The sequence below is a fragment of the Heterodontus francisci genome, chromosome 12 (genome assembly GCF_036365525.1).
Source record: "Heterodontus francisci isolate sHetFra1 chromosome 12, sHetFra1.hap1, whole genome shotgun sequence".
Taxonomy (NCBI): Eukaryota; Metazoa; Chordata; class Chondrichthyes; order Heterodontiformes; family Heterodontidae; genus Heterodontus; species Heterodontus francisci.
In genome coordinates, this window is record NC_090382.1 from 79,653,943 (window position 1) to 79,671,208 (window position 17,266).

General features: G+C 40.4%; 1 protein-coding gene across 2 annotated transcripts in view; it reads right to left on the reverse strand.

Moving 5' to 3' along the window:
* LOC137375952 (ubiquitin-conjugating enzyme E2 A-like) overlaps positions 1-17,266 on the reverse strand; it is a 28,885-nt gene that overhangs the window by 9,570 nt on the left and 2,049 nt on the right. Inside the window, exons 2-6 of one of the 2 annotated variants that reach the window (XM_068043721.1) lie at positions 15,921-16,001; positions 11,830-11,855; positions 10,466-10,555; positions 1,882-1,970; positions 978-1,067 (exon numbers count right to left, since the gene is read on the reverse strand). In XM_068043721.1, the coding sequence (XP_067899822.1) occupies positions 1,008-1,067; positions 1,882-1,970; positions 10,466-10,555; positions 11,830-11,855; positions 15,921-16,001 (346 nt within the window). In that variant the 3' untranslated portion in view covers positions 978-1,007. The remainder of the gene's footprint in view (positions 1-977; positions 1,068-1,881; positions 1,971-10,465; positions 10,556-11,829; positions 11,856-15,920; positions 16,002-17,266) is intronic. The other variant, XM_068043720.1, reaches the window with a different exon arrangement.

Sequence of the window (17,266 nt, forward strand, 5' to 3'; positions counted from 1 at the left end):
GCCTGTTGCTTGACTAGTCTGTGGAACAGCTCTCCCAACTTCGGCACAAGTCCCCAGATGTGAGTGAGGAAGACTTTACAGGGTCGACTAGCCTGGGTGTGCTTTTGTTGTTTCAGGCGCCTAGGTCGATGTCAGGTGGTCTGTCTAATTTTTTTCTTATTCGACTCTTTTGTAGCAGTTTGGTACAACTGAGTGACTTGCTAGGTCACTTCAGAGGGCCATTTCTGTGGGTCTGGAGTCACATGTAGTCCGACCAGTTAAGGATAGTAGATTTCCTTCCTTAAAAGGACATTAGTGAACCAGATGGGTTATGACGACAATCTGGTAGTTTCATGGTCACCATTACTGATATGCCCTTCTACTACTGGAGTTAAGGTACATAATTAAAACAGGATTACAGGAGCTGCCCAGTTTGAGGGGGTGGAAGAAAGGAGGAGTCAGATTATGGGCAATTAACTGGAAAAGGTGCACAGATAATGGGAAAATTTCAAACCAATGATTAACATACTAAATAATATATCCTTGGGCAGAAGCAATATTGCAGAAATAGTTGGAAGCTGGGGAGATGAATAATTAAAATTGGAGCAAAACATGGGTAAAAAGGCATGTGACAAATCTAGGGCAAATACAAAAGAAAAATCAAGCACAATATAGAAAAATAGAAGTAAAAATGATTAGATGGGTATGAAGAAAAGATGGCAAGTAAGTTTTTTTTTTAAAGAAAGGATTTTGTAACAAAAACAGTTAAAGAAAGGGTAGGGCCAATTAAGAGATTAAAAAAAGAAAACGGGGGATAAAAGAATACCAATGAGTACTTTGCCTCTGTTTTCACAAAAAGACAGACAATGGAATGAAAGGATACACGAAGATATGATGGAGCAACTGGATAGTATAACTATAGGTAAGGAAGTAGTACTGAAAAAAGTTGATGAAACTCAAAAGTGGAAAAGGCATCAATCAGCTCTGATGGCACACACCTCAGAATGTTAAGGGACTCGGAGAGAAGACTACAACCTTTCAACCATCCTTGGATATGAAGGTTGGAATGGGGGCGGCCAATGTAACACCTTTGTTCAAGAGGGAGAAAAGGATAGTCAGGTTAACTACAGACCAGTCACTCCAACATCAGCAGTGGATAAAGGTTCTAGGAGCTTAAAATATAGGAAGAAATACTTGCTTAGAAAGACACTCTCCACCTTAAGAACTTCCAGCATGGATTTATAAAAGATAAATCATGTCTCACAAACTTTAAATACTGTTCTTTGATGGATTAATGAAGCATATTAATAGAGAATGCAATGAATGTTATGCTTGGGAACACCACCACCTGCAGGTTCCTCTCCAAGCCACACACCATCCTGACTTGGAACTATATTGCTGTTCCTTCACTGGCGTGGGGTCAAAATCCTAGAACTCCCTTCCTAACAGTACTGTGGGTGTACCTACCCCACACGGACTGCAGCCGTTCAAGAAGGCAGCTCACCACCACCTTCTCAAGGGCAATTAGGGATGGGCAATAAATGCTGGCCTTGCCAGCGACGCTCACATCCCATGAACAAATAAAAAAAAAGTGGATTTTCAAAAGGCATTTCATAAGATGCAAGGACAGAAAGCAAATTAGTGGTTAATGGATGTTTTTTGGATTGGAGGGAAAGAAACAATGATGTTCCACAAAGGTCAGTGTTGGGCCCACTGCTCTGCATAGAAGATATATAAATAAAAGCATTTGATGTGGATTGCCTATGGGGACTAAATATCAATTTGCAGGTGGCAAGAGGAGAGAACAAAATTAACTATGAAGGGGACTTTAAATGACTTCAGGAACACAGTTTAGTTAATTGGGTGAATAGATTAGATAACATTTAATGAGAGAAAAATTACCTGAATAGACGTTAAAATTGATGAAACATCATAGGTTGGGCTCCAGCGATTCTGCAGAATGTCTAAGCATATACTGCCATCTGCATAAACTGAAAATAGAAAACACTGCAGGAAATTTTGTTTCTCACAGTAAGTAGTTGATGACACTATGTGCCAACTGCAGCTGGCTTATTCCTTTGATCTTGGAATACATTGCACAAACAAATGTTGGTTATTGGCCGGGCAGCAACAGTAACCAACATAGTAATATAAGAACATAACAGGAGCAGGAGCAGACCATATGGCCCCTCAAGTCTGCTCCATCATTCAATACGATCATGGCTGATCTTCTGCCTCAACTGCACTTTCCCGCCCACTCCCCATATCCCTTGATTCCCCGAGAGATCAAAAATCTGTCCATTTCAGCCTTGTATGTACTCAACAATGGAGCATCCACAATCCTCTGGGGTAGACAATTCCAAAGATTCAAAAGCTTTTCAGTGTCTACCTTATCAAACCCCCTTCAGAATGTTTCAATGAGATCACTTCTCATTCTTCTAAACTCCAGAGAGGTACAGGCCCAATCTACTCAGCCTCCAAAATCTAGAACTAGGGGGTCACTGTTTAAAAATAACAGGTCGCCCTTCTAAGACAGAGATGAGGAGAATTCTTTTCTCTCAGAGGATCGTGAGTCTTTGGAATTCTCTTCCTCAAAAGGCACTGGAAGCAGTCTTTGAATATTTATAAGGCAGAGGTAGATAGATTCTTGATAAGCAAGGGGGTGAAAGGTTATTGGGGTAGGCGGGAATGTGGAGTAATCTGTTCAGCCATGAACTTATTGAATGGTGGAGCAGGCTCGAGGGGCCTAGTGGCCTACTCCTGCTTCTAATTTGTATGTTCATATGTTAGCCTATAGCCCATCATAGAAGAAGCCTCTTATCCTAGGAACAAATCTAGTGAACCTTCACTGTACCGCCTCCAAGGCAAGTACATCCTTCATTAAGCATGGAAACCAAAACTGTGCACAGTACACTGCATTTGGTACCAGCAAAGCCCTGTGCAACTGCAGCAAGACTTGCTTATTCTTGTACTCTATTCTGCTTGCAATAAAGGCCAACATCTCATCTGCCTTCCTAATTGCTTGCTGTACTTGCATTAGAGCATGGGCTACCTGACCCGAACCAGACGACATGTGTCGGGTTCGGGTCAGGTCAGAGCGTTCTTCCAGGTCCGGCATTCGGGCTCGGGTCAGGTAGGACACAGTGACAGCCAGGAAGTCAAGACTCCAGACTCCGCACAGGTCTGCAGTGAGCGATTCCATCCAAGGTAGAGCACAACCTCTTTAATATAATCAACTTCATTCCGGTGGTCGGGTCGGGTGCAGGAAAAAATCAAAGGACTCGGGCCGGGTCGGATGTGGTTCTGTCAGGCTCTGGTTGGGTTTCAACTGCAGACCCGAGCAGGCCTTTAACCTGCATGTTAACTTTCTGTATTCCTTGTAAGCATATACCCAAATTTAATACCTTTTAAAAAATATTCTGCTTTTCTATTCTTACTAAAGTGAATAACTTCACATTTCCCACATTATGCTCCATCTGCCACCTTGTTGGCCATTCACTTAGCCAGTCTATATCTCTTTGCAGCCTCTTTGTGTCCTCCTCACAGATTACATTCCCAGTTAGTTTTGTATCATCTGAAAACTTGGATACATTACTCTCTGCCTCTTTGTAAATAGCTGAGGCCCCAGCACTGATCCTTACTCCACTACTTGCAGCCTGTCAACTTGTAAATGCCCCATTTATCCCTACTCTCTGGTTCCTGTCTGTTAACCAACTCCACGAGCCCTTATATTGCATATTAATTTTTTATGTTGCACCTTATCGAATGCCTTTTGGAAATCCAAGTATACTACATCAACTGGTTCCCCTTTATCTACCTTACTAGTTACATCCTCAAACAACTAATAAATTTATCAAAATTTCCCTTTCGTAAAATGATGTTGACTCTGTCTGATCATACTATGATTTTCTAAGTGCATTGTTAAATCTTTAATAGATTCCAGCATTTTCCCCAATGAGTGACATCGGGCTAACTGGCCTGCAGTTCCATTTTCTTGAACAGTGGTGTTACATTTGCTAACTTCCAATCCGTTTGAATCATTCTAGAATCTATGGAATTTTGGAAAATCATAACCAGTGCATCCACCACCTCTGCAGCTACCTCTTTTAGAATTCTAGGAAGTACGGCATCAGGTCTTGGGGAATTTGTCGATTTTTAGTCCCTTAGGTTTCTCCAATACCTTTTCTTTCCGGATATTAAATTACCTCAATTTCTTCACTTATATTAGCCCTTTGGTTACCCTCTATTTCTGGTGTGTAATCGGGGTCTTCTACGGTGAAGACAGACATAAAATATTTGCTCATCGTCTTTGTCATTTCCTCATTCCGCATGATAATTTCTCCTGTCTCTGCTTCCAAGGGACTAACATTTATTTTAATTACCCTCCTTTTTATATACTTGAAAAAGTTCTTACAATCTGCTTTTATATTCCTGGCTAGTTTACTCTCGTATTCTATTCTTTTCCCCCTTTTTTTTTTAAAATCAACTTTGTGGTTGCCCTTTACTGGCTTCCAAAACACTCCCAATCTTACAACTATTTTTCACAACATTATAAGTCTCTTCTGTTTTTTCCTGATACTACTTGTCATGCACACCAGAAGTGCGATTATACAACAACCATGGACTAACTGTGAAAAGTTATGAAAAATGGACTTCGTCTTTAAAAAATGAACCTTTATTTTAAAAAGTGAACAATGGTCCAAAATGACCACCGAGGAAAAAGGGATTGGCCTTTTGTGCATTCAAACTGTCTGACAAAGACAAAAGGACAAATCTTCAAAGCTAAGAGGTGTCAATTGCACCCCATACTAAAAATATTCCAAAATTGAATGTCTTCTTCTGAAACAAAGAAGGTGCGAAGTAGCCACGTCCTGGGCCATTGTGCGATCACCATGGGGAAGACATGAGAACATCTCCTAACAGGAAGAGATTGGAGGGTGGCAAATGTGACCCCACTATTTAGAAAAAGGAGGGAAGAGAAAAAACATTGAATTACAGACCAATTAGCCTTACATCAGTAGTGGGGAAAATGCTATAGTCTATAAGAAAGGATGTGATAGCAGAACACCTGGAAAGCATAAACAGGATTGGACAAAGTCAGCATGAGTTTACGAAAGGAATATCATGCTCAACAAATCTGCTGGAGTTTTTTTGAGGATGTAACTAGTAGAATAGATAAGGGAGAACCAGTGGATGTGGCGTATTTGGATTTTCAGAAGACTTTTGATAAGGTCCCACATAAGAGGTTAGTGCAAAATTAAACCACATGGGATTGAGGGCAATATACTGGCATGGATTGAGAATTGGTTGACAGAAAGGAAACAGAGAGTAGGAATAAACGTGTCTTTTTCCGGGTGGCAGGCAGTGACTAGTGGGGTACCGCAGGGATCAGTGCTTGGGGCCCAGCTATTCACAATATATATTAATGACTTGGGTGTGGGAACTACATGTAACATTTCCAAGATGACACAAAGCTGGGAGGGGAATGTGAGCTGTGAGGAGGATGCAAAGAGGCTCCAATGTGATTTGGACAATTTGGGTGAGTGGGCAAATGCATAGCAGATGCAGTATAATGTGGATAAATGTGAGGTTATCCACTTTGGTTGTAAAAACAGAAAGGCAGATTATCTGAAAGGTGATAGATTGGGAAAGGGGGAGGTACAACAAGACCTGGGTGTCCTTGTACACCAGTCACTGAAAGCAAGCATTCAGGTCGTATAGGACTTTGGTTCGGCCACATTTGGAATACTGCGTGCAGTTCTGGTCGCCACATTACCAAAAGGATGTGGATGCTTTGGAGAGGGTGCAGAGGAGGTTCACCAGGATGTTGCCTGGTATGCAGGGCGCTAGCTATGAAGAGAGGTTGAGTAGATTAGGATTATTTTCATTAGAAAGACGGAGGTTGAGGGGGGACCTGATTGTGGTGTACAAAATCATGAGAGGTATAGACAGGGTGGATAGCAAGAAGCTTTTTCCCCCAGAGTGGGGGATTCAATTACAAGGGGACACGAGTTCAAAGTGAAAGGGGAAAAGTTTAGGGGGGATATGCGTGGAAAGTTCTTTACGCAGAGGGTGGTGGGTGCATGGAACGCATTGCCAGTGGAGGTGGTAGACGCGGGCATGATAACGTCTTTTAAGATGTATCCAGACAGATACATGAATGGGCAGGAAGTAAAGAGATACAGACCCTTAGAAAATAGGCGACAGGTTTAGATAGAGGATTTGGATTGGCGTAGGCTTGGAGGGCCGAAGGGCCTGTTCATGTGCTGTAATTTCCTTTGTTCTTTGTTCTAGGGGCAGCAAGCAATTAGAAAGGCGAATGGTATGTTGGCCTTCATTGCAAGAGGATTTGAAATACAGGAGCAAGGATGGTCTCCTTATCTGAGGAAGGATGTTCTTGCCATGGAGGGTGTGCAAAGAAGATTTACTAGTCTGATTCCTGGGATGGCAGGATTGATGTAAGTGGAGAGATTGGGTGAACTAGGCCTATATTCACTACAGTTTAGAAGAATGAGAGGGGATCTCATAGAAACCTATAAAATTCTAACAGGACTAGACAGGCTAGATGCAGGGAGGATGTTCCCGATGGCTGGGGAGTCCAGAACCAGGGGTCACAGTCTCAGGATATGGGATATGCCATTGAATTCTCTACCGCAGAAGGCAGTGGAAGCCAAGTCATGAAATATATTCAAGAAGGAGATAGATATATTTCTTAATGCCAAAGGGACCAAGGGATATGGGGAGAAAGCAGGAACAGGGTATGAATTAGACGATCAGCCATGATTCTTTTTTAAATGGCGGAGCAGGCCCGAAGGGCCAAATGGCCTACTTCTGCTCCTATTTTCTATGTTTCTATGAGAGCGATAACATCATTACCTTAAAGAGAGAGAGATGGAGAGATACATCCTAACAGCTTGTATTCTGGCCAAGCCAGAAAGTATGCCAGCCCTGCTGCAGAATCCTACATTTATATTACATAGCAGTGAAAGCTAAATCTTCAACGGAACCTTCAATCAAGAGAGAGATCTACAATCATCTCAGGCTTGCACCCAGCGAGAACTTGATTTCGAAGAGAATTCAACAGGTTTATTGTAACCTCCCCCCCTACTAAAAGCCACCTTCTTTTTTCCCTTCTCTGTCTCTTCCCATCTGCAAGTGTGTGTTAGAGCGAATGAGTGAGTGGATGCGGTTGCGACAATTTCAGGATAAGGCGTATTGATCAATAAACAATTGACACTTTTTTAAAAAAAAAAACAGGAAAACCTGTCGCTGTCTGTTTATTTGGAAAATAAGACACCAAGAGGCTAAACTCTAATACAAATATACTTGCTGTGGTCAGGTGGGGAGTTGAACAATGGAACCACCAACATCACACCACATAATGTTAACATACTCTTAACTTCCCTAGTAAGCCATAGATTGATCTTTCTCACCGAGTTTTTTTTTTAAATGGTATGTATTTTTTGTTGAAGTTTTTGAATCATTTCATTAAATGTTTCCTGCTGTTTACCTACCATATCTTTTAACTATTTACCCAATCAACCTTAGCCAGTTCTCCCCTCATACCTATATAATTGCCTTTAAGTTTAATAATTTTGTTTTGGGCTCGAGTATGTCACTCTCAAACTTAGCATAGAATTAAATTGTTTGATCATCACTTTTTTCCAGAAGATCTTTTACTATGAGATTACTAATTAGCCCTGCCTCATTACACAATACTAGATCTAAAACAGCTTTATCACTAGTTGGTTCCACAACATATTGTTCTAGGAAACTGTCGTGAAAGCATTCTACAAACTCATCTTCCAGACTACCTTTGCCAATTTGATTTGTCCAGTGATAAACACTGAAGCATTAAGAACCTGGGTTTGTAGTAAAAGAGTTTGTGAGAAGGTGGCAATTAGCAGGGCATGTGTGGCACACTGCTGAAGATAATCCATTGGAAGGTGATAGAGTGGATCCTGGGTGGAAAAATACCACACATAGGCCAAAGCTGAGATGCAGGACTGAATACAGGTAGGCCTGAATGGAAAATTATGGAAATAGAACAGCAGGACTATCAGCATTTTCAAAAAGTTAACTTGGGCGTAAACCCTTTGTCAGAAATGGGACAGTGGAAATGGATAGACAGCCGTGGTAGTGAGTATGATGAGATGGTGCTGTTGCCAGCCTGGGCCAGATTCAGTGCCTAAATAACTTCTAAATTAGGTACCAGGAAAATGCACAGAAGCATAACAGGCATGACCTCCACTTAGTACTTCTTAACAACATGGGTGTGATTGGAACTGCAGAAATTGGAGAAGCATAGGTAAAAATATAAGCCGGTGTTTCACAACACCAGATATTGATACTCCTTTCACCGCATTCTCTTCCAACTCCCTTCAGCTTTAGTAAAATTCCATGATGTGCATAAAGACTGATGTCAAGCACAAAATAAGTTTACTATTTGCATGATGTGATCAGGGTTTTAAAAATTCCCACTACTTCATCTTTCCAAATTCTCTATGAACCAGACCACAAAAATGTTTTCAAACCCATTGAAGGTGATATTCAGGGACTGCACTGCTGTTATCTTCCTTATAAAATTGATATCCAACATTGAATGACACTTGCAAAACCATGGTCAGAAAAGGAAACTCCACGTTCATTGCATTTAGTGTGCCCAGTGGAAGGTTGACAGCTCTCTCTGTAGAGGATCCCACCAACAAAGATTTATCCAAAACCCGAAACCTGGATTGTGCAGTCAGCGGTGCAGTGACAGCGCTCGCAGCTGACCTTGAAGAAAGCTGCCCACAAAGGTCTAGCGATCTCTGTGGCGTGGATTTCCCCTTTCCCAATGGCAGTTTAAATCTGGCACCAAGTCAAGGGGATCTCCAGGCGTCCAGCAGCAGGGTAAGCAGTCAATCACACTGAAGTATTCTTACAGCCGGCAAACTAGGAAGTCAAAAGCTCCGAATCCCATCACTTTTAATTTAAATTAAGATAGTGAAATAAATGACTGGATTAAGGCAGAAACTAATATATTATAAACAAACTTTTAAATATTTTAAAATGTGGATTTTTTAAAAAATGATAATTTATAGAAGGTTTACTAGACTAATACCTGGAATGGGTGGGTTGTCTTATGAGGAAAGGTTGGACAGATTAGGCTTATATCCGTTGGAGTTTAGAAGAGTAAGACCTGATTGAAACATAAAAGATCCTGAGGGGTCTTGACAGGGTGGACGTGGAAAGGATGTTTCCACTTGTGGGAGAATCTAGAAGTAGCGGTCACTATTTAAAAATAAGGAGTCGCCCATTTAAGGCAGAGATGAGGAGAATTTTTTTCTCTCAGAGGGTTGTGAGTCTTTGGAATTCTCTTCTTCAAAAAGCAGTGGAAGCAGAAACTTTAAATATTTTTAAGGCAGAGGTAGATAGATTATTGATAAGCAAGAGGATGAAAGGTTATTGGGGGCAGGTGGGAATTTGGAGTTGAGGTTACAATCCGATCAGCATGATCCTTTTGAATGGCAGAGCAGGCTTGAGGAGCCGAGTGGCCTACTCCCTCTCCTAATTGGTATGTTCGTAATAGAGAAATCTGAAATTCCACAAATGTAAAATCAGCTTTTCAGGGCCATTGATGGTGTTTAAGCAGTAAATATGAACATAGTACACTATTAAAAACCCAATTACACCTCATTCAACATAATGCAGACTTTCTCAACTTTTTTTTTCCCCCCCACAGTGAGACTAACAGTGTCAAAGTGGAAGTTTTCATCAATTCACTGACTGCTTCGGAATTGCACTCTTGGGGAACTTTAACAGCATACACTCTGGAGAAGTGTAGAATCCTCTACCGCCATAGATGGAAAACACTTATTATTCATTCATGGGACGTGGGTGTTGCTGGCTAGGCCAGCATTTATTGCCCATCCCTAATTGCCCTCGACAAGATGGTGGTGAGCTGCCTTCTTGAACCGCTGCAGTCCTTATTGTGTAGGTACACCCACAGTGCTGTTTTCCTCAGTGGAGGGGAAGAGAGGATGAAGCAGAGGAATCTTGAGGGAGAGAATAAAACCTGCAAATTTCCAATCACTGAGCTCCACAGTACTCCAATACACATCATTCAGTTATTCTAGCTTTTAATATACTACATGGTAACAGTTTAATTATGGTCTAGCCAGATTAATTTTCTGGAGTTTTGCTCAATTATCCTGGGAGGTCAATGAAAAAGTTCAGGGAAGTTTATCTTTCTAAAGCGTGATCTGTGGTGGGAAATGGAATGCATCGGGTAGAATACATGACAGGGCAGGTTGTTATGGGTTTATGGAAGGAAAAGGTTCTCACTTATCTAATTCATACTAACTAGGTTCACCTAGGAAGAATGGCCAATTGGGCAAGAAACCCCAGAAAACTGTTGTGGTAGTATACCCCATTATGAGTCAATGACATCTTAAGAAAAAAACATTGAAAAGATATAGATTGTACAAGAATTTACAATACTTACCATTTGGATGGAACATTTTTGACACAAATCTAACAGTTGGAGGCTTATTAGGATATTCCTCTGTAAATTCTATAACCAGTTTGAAAGTACCTATAAACAGAAAAACACATGACTCTCTATTGCACTTAATATTACAAAAAGACCTGAGTTAAGTGAAATAGTCGTTATGAATTAGAACTATTGTTCTCTCATTCAATCCCCCTGGTTTCTTTATATGAGCCAAACCTTTAGGGGTTTGCAATACAAAAATCTTGGAGTAAATACTCCTTCCTACAAAAATATAAGAGGTACATTTTTGCAGTATGAAAGCAGTTGTAAATTTCTATGCATTAGGCACAATGATGCAAATATTCAGGCACCAATTCATAAAGCCTCACTAAAAACCTCTTTTCAAATATGCCTTTGACTCCACCCCCCAAAGTTTCTGTTTGATGTCCAACTTTCCCCTGCAAAACACTGTACAAAATACAATTTACCACTGCAACAAGTACAGATAACGTCCTAAATATAAATCCAATAAGAGAGTCTAACCACCTCCCCTTGACATTCAACATTATCATCGCCGAATAGCCCATCATTAACATCCTGTGGGTCGACACTGTCCAGGCTTGATGGCACCTCCCTACCACCTTAAATATTCACTCCTTCCACCAGTGATGCACAGTGGTTACCGCATGTGCCATTTCCAAGGCACCTCCTAGACCCGCGACCTCTACTACCTAGAAGAACAAAGGCACCAGGCCCATGGGAAGATCCCCACAAAGACAAACGACATGGAAATATATTGATGTTTCTTCATCGTCTTTGGGTCAAAATGCTGGAACTCCCTACCTAACAGCACTGTGGGTGTACCGACATCACAAGGACTGCTGCGATTCGAAAAGTTGGCTCACCAACACTCAAGGGCAATTGGGGATATGCAATAAATGCTGGCCTTGCTAGCGACACCCTCATTCGATATATGTATTAAAAAAAATATTTTTGTTCTTGATATTGCTGCTCATGAAAATGAGTAGCACCAATATGCACACTATCCTTTTCATGTATGACCATTGGGAACTTGTGCATTATGGTGTGTCATGGCATTAGTGTCCTGCAACCTACTTACTATGGAACATCAGGAGCAAAGCACCTTTTTAAAGGGTGTTAAATCAGTCCAGTGACCCAACATGTAAACAGACCAACATGATATATAGTGAGTGTGGATCTGTGTCTTGCAAGATGCACAAGCTACCAGATAGGGAATGACGTGGTGCATGGAATAGAGCAAATTAATTTTCCCCCTTGCTTTCCAACTATTTTTCCAAATTAATTAACAAAAAAAGGATAAAGTGCGTTTACTTTGTTCAGCAATGCTAACTTACCATCTTCAAAAGGTGTTCCTTCAGGCCTAGAAACAGATAAAGTCAGGAGGTGAAAGAGAACAAGCATTAGAAATATTAAAAACACATTAGGGACCAGCACATGCCACCTACATCCTAACAAGTAGAAAATAGTAAGCCAATGAGAGGTTTATATAACATTTTTAAAATCAGTGTGTTAACATATTGTACTTTAATTTGCACAATTTAAGACTGCTCTGCTGCATGCTGTGTGTGAGCAACTGAGTCATCCGGGTTACCTTGACAACAGAGGCCACATCAGCCTCCCACGACTATTCTGAATTGGCTCCAAGTTGTGCCTACCAAGAATAATTATAGTTAAAACTTTACTGGAGCAAGTTTGTAAATATTCCTCTTCTGTTCTGGGTTTCCAGTTGCATTCTTATCAAGATTTGCCCTGGTTAGGCAATTTCAGATTCTAAAAAAGTTAATTTACACTATAACATCAATGATTGGAGCAACTTAGTAACTATTATTACCATTTTTCTTCAACTGTTCGAACAAAAAAAAAGTAGAGCATCCCTCCGTTCCTGAAACTGTTGAATCTGCTGGTACAGAACCATATAGCAGCATTACTTTGTCCCAATGCCTATTTTTCATGTGTAAGCCTGAACACTGAGTGTTGACAGGTCACCCAACTAAGTGACTACCACTGCCAAGACTGATCCAGTCCTCATCCAATACACACATGCACATTCCTCACCAGGAATCACAGGCCTGTGGTCAAGAGTAGCACACTACAATAGGAACAATGAGTCTCAACTGTAGTACCCCAATCCAGCCCAGGGATTGAACATGGGACAGTCTCAGTCAGTATGGTTAACTACCATGTTCATTTACCTGCAAGCAATGATTTAAAAAAAAAGTATTTTGTTTCAATTGAATTGCTGAATTATCTAGACTTAACAAAAATCAAAGTGGAAAATAATTTATAATAGCTGGTTACTTTAATAATTGGTAAATAACAATCACAGGATTCGTGCAAATTTTAAAACAAGCATTTTACAGCTCCCCCCATAATTTGTGAATAAATAAATCATGAAATGCAATACAAAACAGAGATATTGGCCCGGAATTTGTGACGGGAATAATGGCGAGGCTTTCAGTGCTCAATGTTATAATGGAGGAATTCTGACAGCAACTTCTGGAGTACGCAGTTATGAAAGTGCTTCTGCTTTTTGTTAAAAATATCTGTTGAGGAATTCATAGTCAAACCGAAGAAATGTTGGACCAGTTTTTTTTTCAAGTCATCAAGGGGACACTGGAAGAACTGGTTTGGCAACAATATTTACTGGTTGTCACATGATTCAAGTTAAAAATAGAACAGAAACCCTGGTAACTAGGAAAGATGTGGGCAGAGAAATGACAGTCGCACGCCCCTTGACAGGACAAGCTCAGGAGCAGCAGATCGCATCCGAGAGAGCAGCAAACTCGCAAGCTTTTGGTTGTAGTGTCAGTGTTTACCTTCTGGAATGAGATAAAGTTAGCACCTGCTGCTGAAGAAGTGTCATGGAGGAAGAGACCAGATTCTTGCTGAATGTTTAAAGAAAAGCCTGCTAGATTGGTTCTTAGCGCCGCCTGAAAGGCACTGTTCTGAGAGATCTCAGTGACCTGTCTACATGTACTCAGAGGCCCGACTGTATGCCAGTTTTGGAACACAACATATCTCATCTGCCGTTTTCTTCAAAAATGAGCAAGTATTCAGCTCAAGTGGTTTTTTTTTGTCTGTAACAGAGCTCTGAACAAAAATCCCTTTTATTTTTCCGGTTAACTGGTATACGTATGTGTGTGTGTGTGAGGGGCTAAGGTAAAAAAGGAACTTTAAAATTTTCAATCTGTTTGTTTATGCTTCATTACTGGTTAAGACTTGTTTTGTAATAAACTGATAATTTTGCTGTTCATTAAAGAAACCTGGTTAGTGTGTTTTATTCTGGAAAAAAAAAAGTATATGATTGACCATATCATTAAGTGGGAAAATTTAAATGCATGTTGTGACCTATGGAGAAGTTTAACTGGAATAAACAGTGCAGTCCTCCCGCCTCGGTCGTAACAACGCACATACACAAATAAACACGGAAATCCAGTCATTACTGGCAAGAGCGGCAGTGGTTAGCACCGCAGCCTCACAGTTCCAGGGACCCGGGTTCAATTCTGGGTACTGCCTGTGCGGAGTTTGCAAGTTCTCCCTGTGACCGCGTGGGTTTTCGCCGGGTGCTCTGGTTTCCTCCCACAGCCAAAGACTTGCAGGTGATAGGTAAATTGGCTGTTGTAAATTGCCCCTAGTGTAGGTAGTTGATAGGGAATATGGGATTACTGGAGGGTTAGTATAAATGGGTGGTTGTTGGTTGGCAGACTCGGTGGGCCAAAGGGCCTGTTTCAGTGCTGTATCTCTAAATAAAATAAATAAATAAGAGAAGCCCTGCTTATCTGCAGGGTGCAGTATTACAGTCCTTGCTGATAGATTTGACCTTTAAATGACTGCTATGGTGTGAACTTGCCCCATAGATGCACACTAAAAACGGCTGAAAAAGTTAGAACTAGTGCATTGAGAAGTAAGTGAGATTTAACTAGGCGGTAAATGATAATTACTAAACAACCTCTCTGTCCCTAAAAAGTTAATTTTACAACTATTAAATCTCATTCCTTCAGAAGAGATTTTTTTTTAAAAAGTGAGGATTCTTCAATCAGATTGGTTGAAAAGCCTTGATTTTGCTTGCCCCAGACACCATAGATACCATGTAGAGGGGGCTATGCTGGAAAATAAGCAATTAGAAGAAATCTCCACTGATAAGCCCACAAAAGGTCGGTGGGACAGCTGGCAGTGAGGTAAATGGCATGTGACTTCCTTCGTTGCTGAGAGTAAAATCTGGGCCTGGATTACATACCTAACAGGCCAGAATTAGTTCATCTTGGACAAGCAGGTGCTGAGAGGTCTGTGTTCTTTGGCTACAGAGAGTGGAACAAGAAAGACAGCCAAGGTTTGTAGTCCTCACCACTATCCAGAGTTCAGCTGGACTGTGTGCATGTGTGGAGATTGGGAAAGGTCATGATCAAGAACAGCTATAATATTCCTTTTACGAGCTCACAGGTGAAATACGGCCATTTGGTTAAGGTACCAGCATGAGTGAACAGCTTGAGAGGAGAAAATTGGAAATAAAACATGAATGTATTGCTCACCATGTCGGTAAAAGTGCTCTTTATCTGATTCACTATTCTTGTTTCATAATCCTTAAAGCACTCAGCATAAAAACTAAACATATTTTGAATCTGATGCCCTCAAATCTGATCTTTTGTGTGATTTTTTATCTTTAAAGAAAGAAGATATACAAATGCCTTCCAAGTTGAGAACAGTGTGATGGTTCTATTTCACACACCAGCTACCATTAAGATTCCTGTGGGTGGAACTGGTGAATTTGGTAGCAAATTATGAGAAGCTCTGTACTGTGGACTTGCATTGACTAAGAAGTCAGTTGTGAGTGCTTTAAACCCATTTCATGTAGACTTCTTACAGGCAGCAAGCTCTTACTGCATTAGTCTGAGCTATATTTGAACCCAGGTATCAGCAGTGAAACAACTATACATTAACTCACTGCACCACCCTTCCCCAAAATATATTTTAAAAGCTTGAAGTGTCTTGGTGTATAATTATCTATTCTTTGTGTTTAAACTGTAATCTTCAAGTACTGCCTTGCTTTGCACAAGGTCTGCATAATACATGTAAAGTTCTTAGTTAAATGAAGAATCATTTTCTTTTTGCTATTGTTTGCTCCCTCCATCCCACGCTACAATAATCACCCAAGTTCCAATTCGAAGTGCTTACTTAGGGAACACGCTATAATAGGTGAAGTCAGTGGGTGAATTGAACAGAGACCGACGCTTACCATAAAGGATTTAATGAAACATTCTCCCTCTCTTCCAATGGTAGCAGTTATGAATCAAGTAAGTGATTGCTTGAGCCCTGTTCAGTCTTTTCCAGAAAAATGCTGGATGCTTTGGTTTAGCCCTTTCTCTTAGTTAACATTAAAAGCAAGACAACATATAAAACCCCATTCACTCTACCTCCAATTACTCACCCAAATATAACTGCATTCCAGGACATTATATTGTTATCAGAAGGTGCACCACTAACACCAGCCGGAGGATCCTCTTGCAGCCTAGTCAGACACAGTACATTTTAAAACACAAACTTACTACTTCTGATTCATTAATGATAACTTATCATAATAAGGTTTAAACAGAATACTAAAAAGATAATTACTCCACTCTGTGGGTCTTGTTGCACTGTATGAACCACTGCACACAGATTTCCAGAGAGGTATGCATACAACTTGTTGATTAGTCACATCCACTTGAAGTATGATATTCAAAGTCACCCATCCAGAAGTGATTTTCTGATCATAAATGTTGTTTTGTCCAAGAAGTTTTTGGATGCAAGCCATGCAATATGACTTCTCTGTACCAAAATAGGCAAGGCAGAGCAAAACTTGCTCCCAGGCACCAACGAGTTATGCTGAAGGCAACCACTTGTGTGGGTGTAATTCATTATTGTCACTCTCTAACAGCAGATCTCCTAAGATTTTAGACTTGCCATACCCTGCCAACTCCTGTGGTACAGCACAACTGCCAACCAATGCTGCTTGTAGCTCCTAACCATATTTTGTCAGTCACAGAGCTATTTTACAATATTGAGCTATCAGAGGTGAAAAATTTAACTTGTCACATAACTATAAACCTTCTCCATTTCAGTTAAATTATTGATTAGGGTGGCTTTCAATACAGTGCTCACAGACCTGGAGAGAAATGAAAACCAACCCACATCACTCCAGGAATTACTGGAACATCCTCCATGTTCATAACAGTCCTAAAATAGATTCTAAAACAAGTTATTTTTAGAAAATGGACAGTATAAATAAAGGCAGAGCTTAACCACTCATGGGATTAAACAGACTTAAGATCTAGTGCCCTCTTTTTAAAAATGTCAAACAAGTCATTGACTGCTCAATATTGTGTTTAATTTGTGTTATCTTTAAATGTTACAGTTTTAATTGCTTTCACCCAGTTTCATAGTATACTTGTTAAGAGTGGAAGCAGTATACAAAAAGTACATAAAATATCATCCAGTTTTGTTTTTGTGTGTTTGTTTTGTTAGTTATATTTGATTGTTAAATCTTCCTCTACACTGCTCCCATGTCAGGAACTGCATGTGTTAATTGCATAACAAGACTCTGCATTTACATCAAATACTTCCACGTTCGATGTGTCACAGCCAGCTTCAAAGTATAAGTCAAATCAACTCTGCCCCAACAATATAACATAGCCTCACCCCCAGCACAGTGCGAAATTACTTGACCTAATGTAAAGTTACTTTCTCCCCTACTTGCTTCAAACTATTTCTTCTCTTCTTGGAAGATGCAGAAAT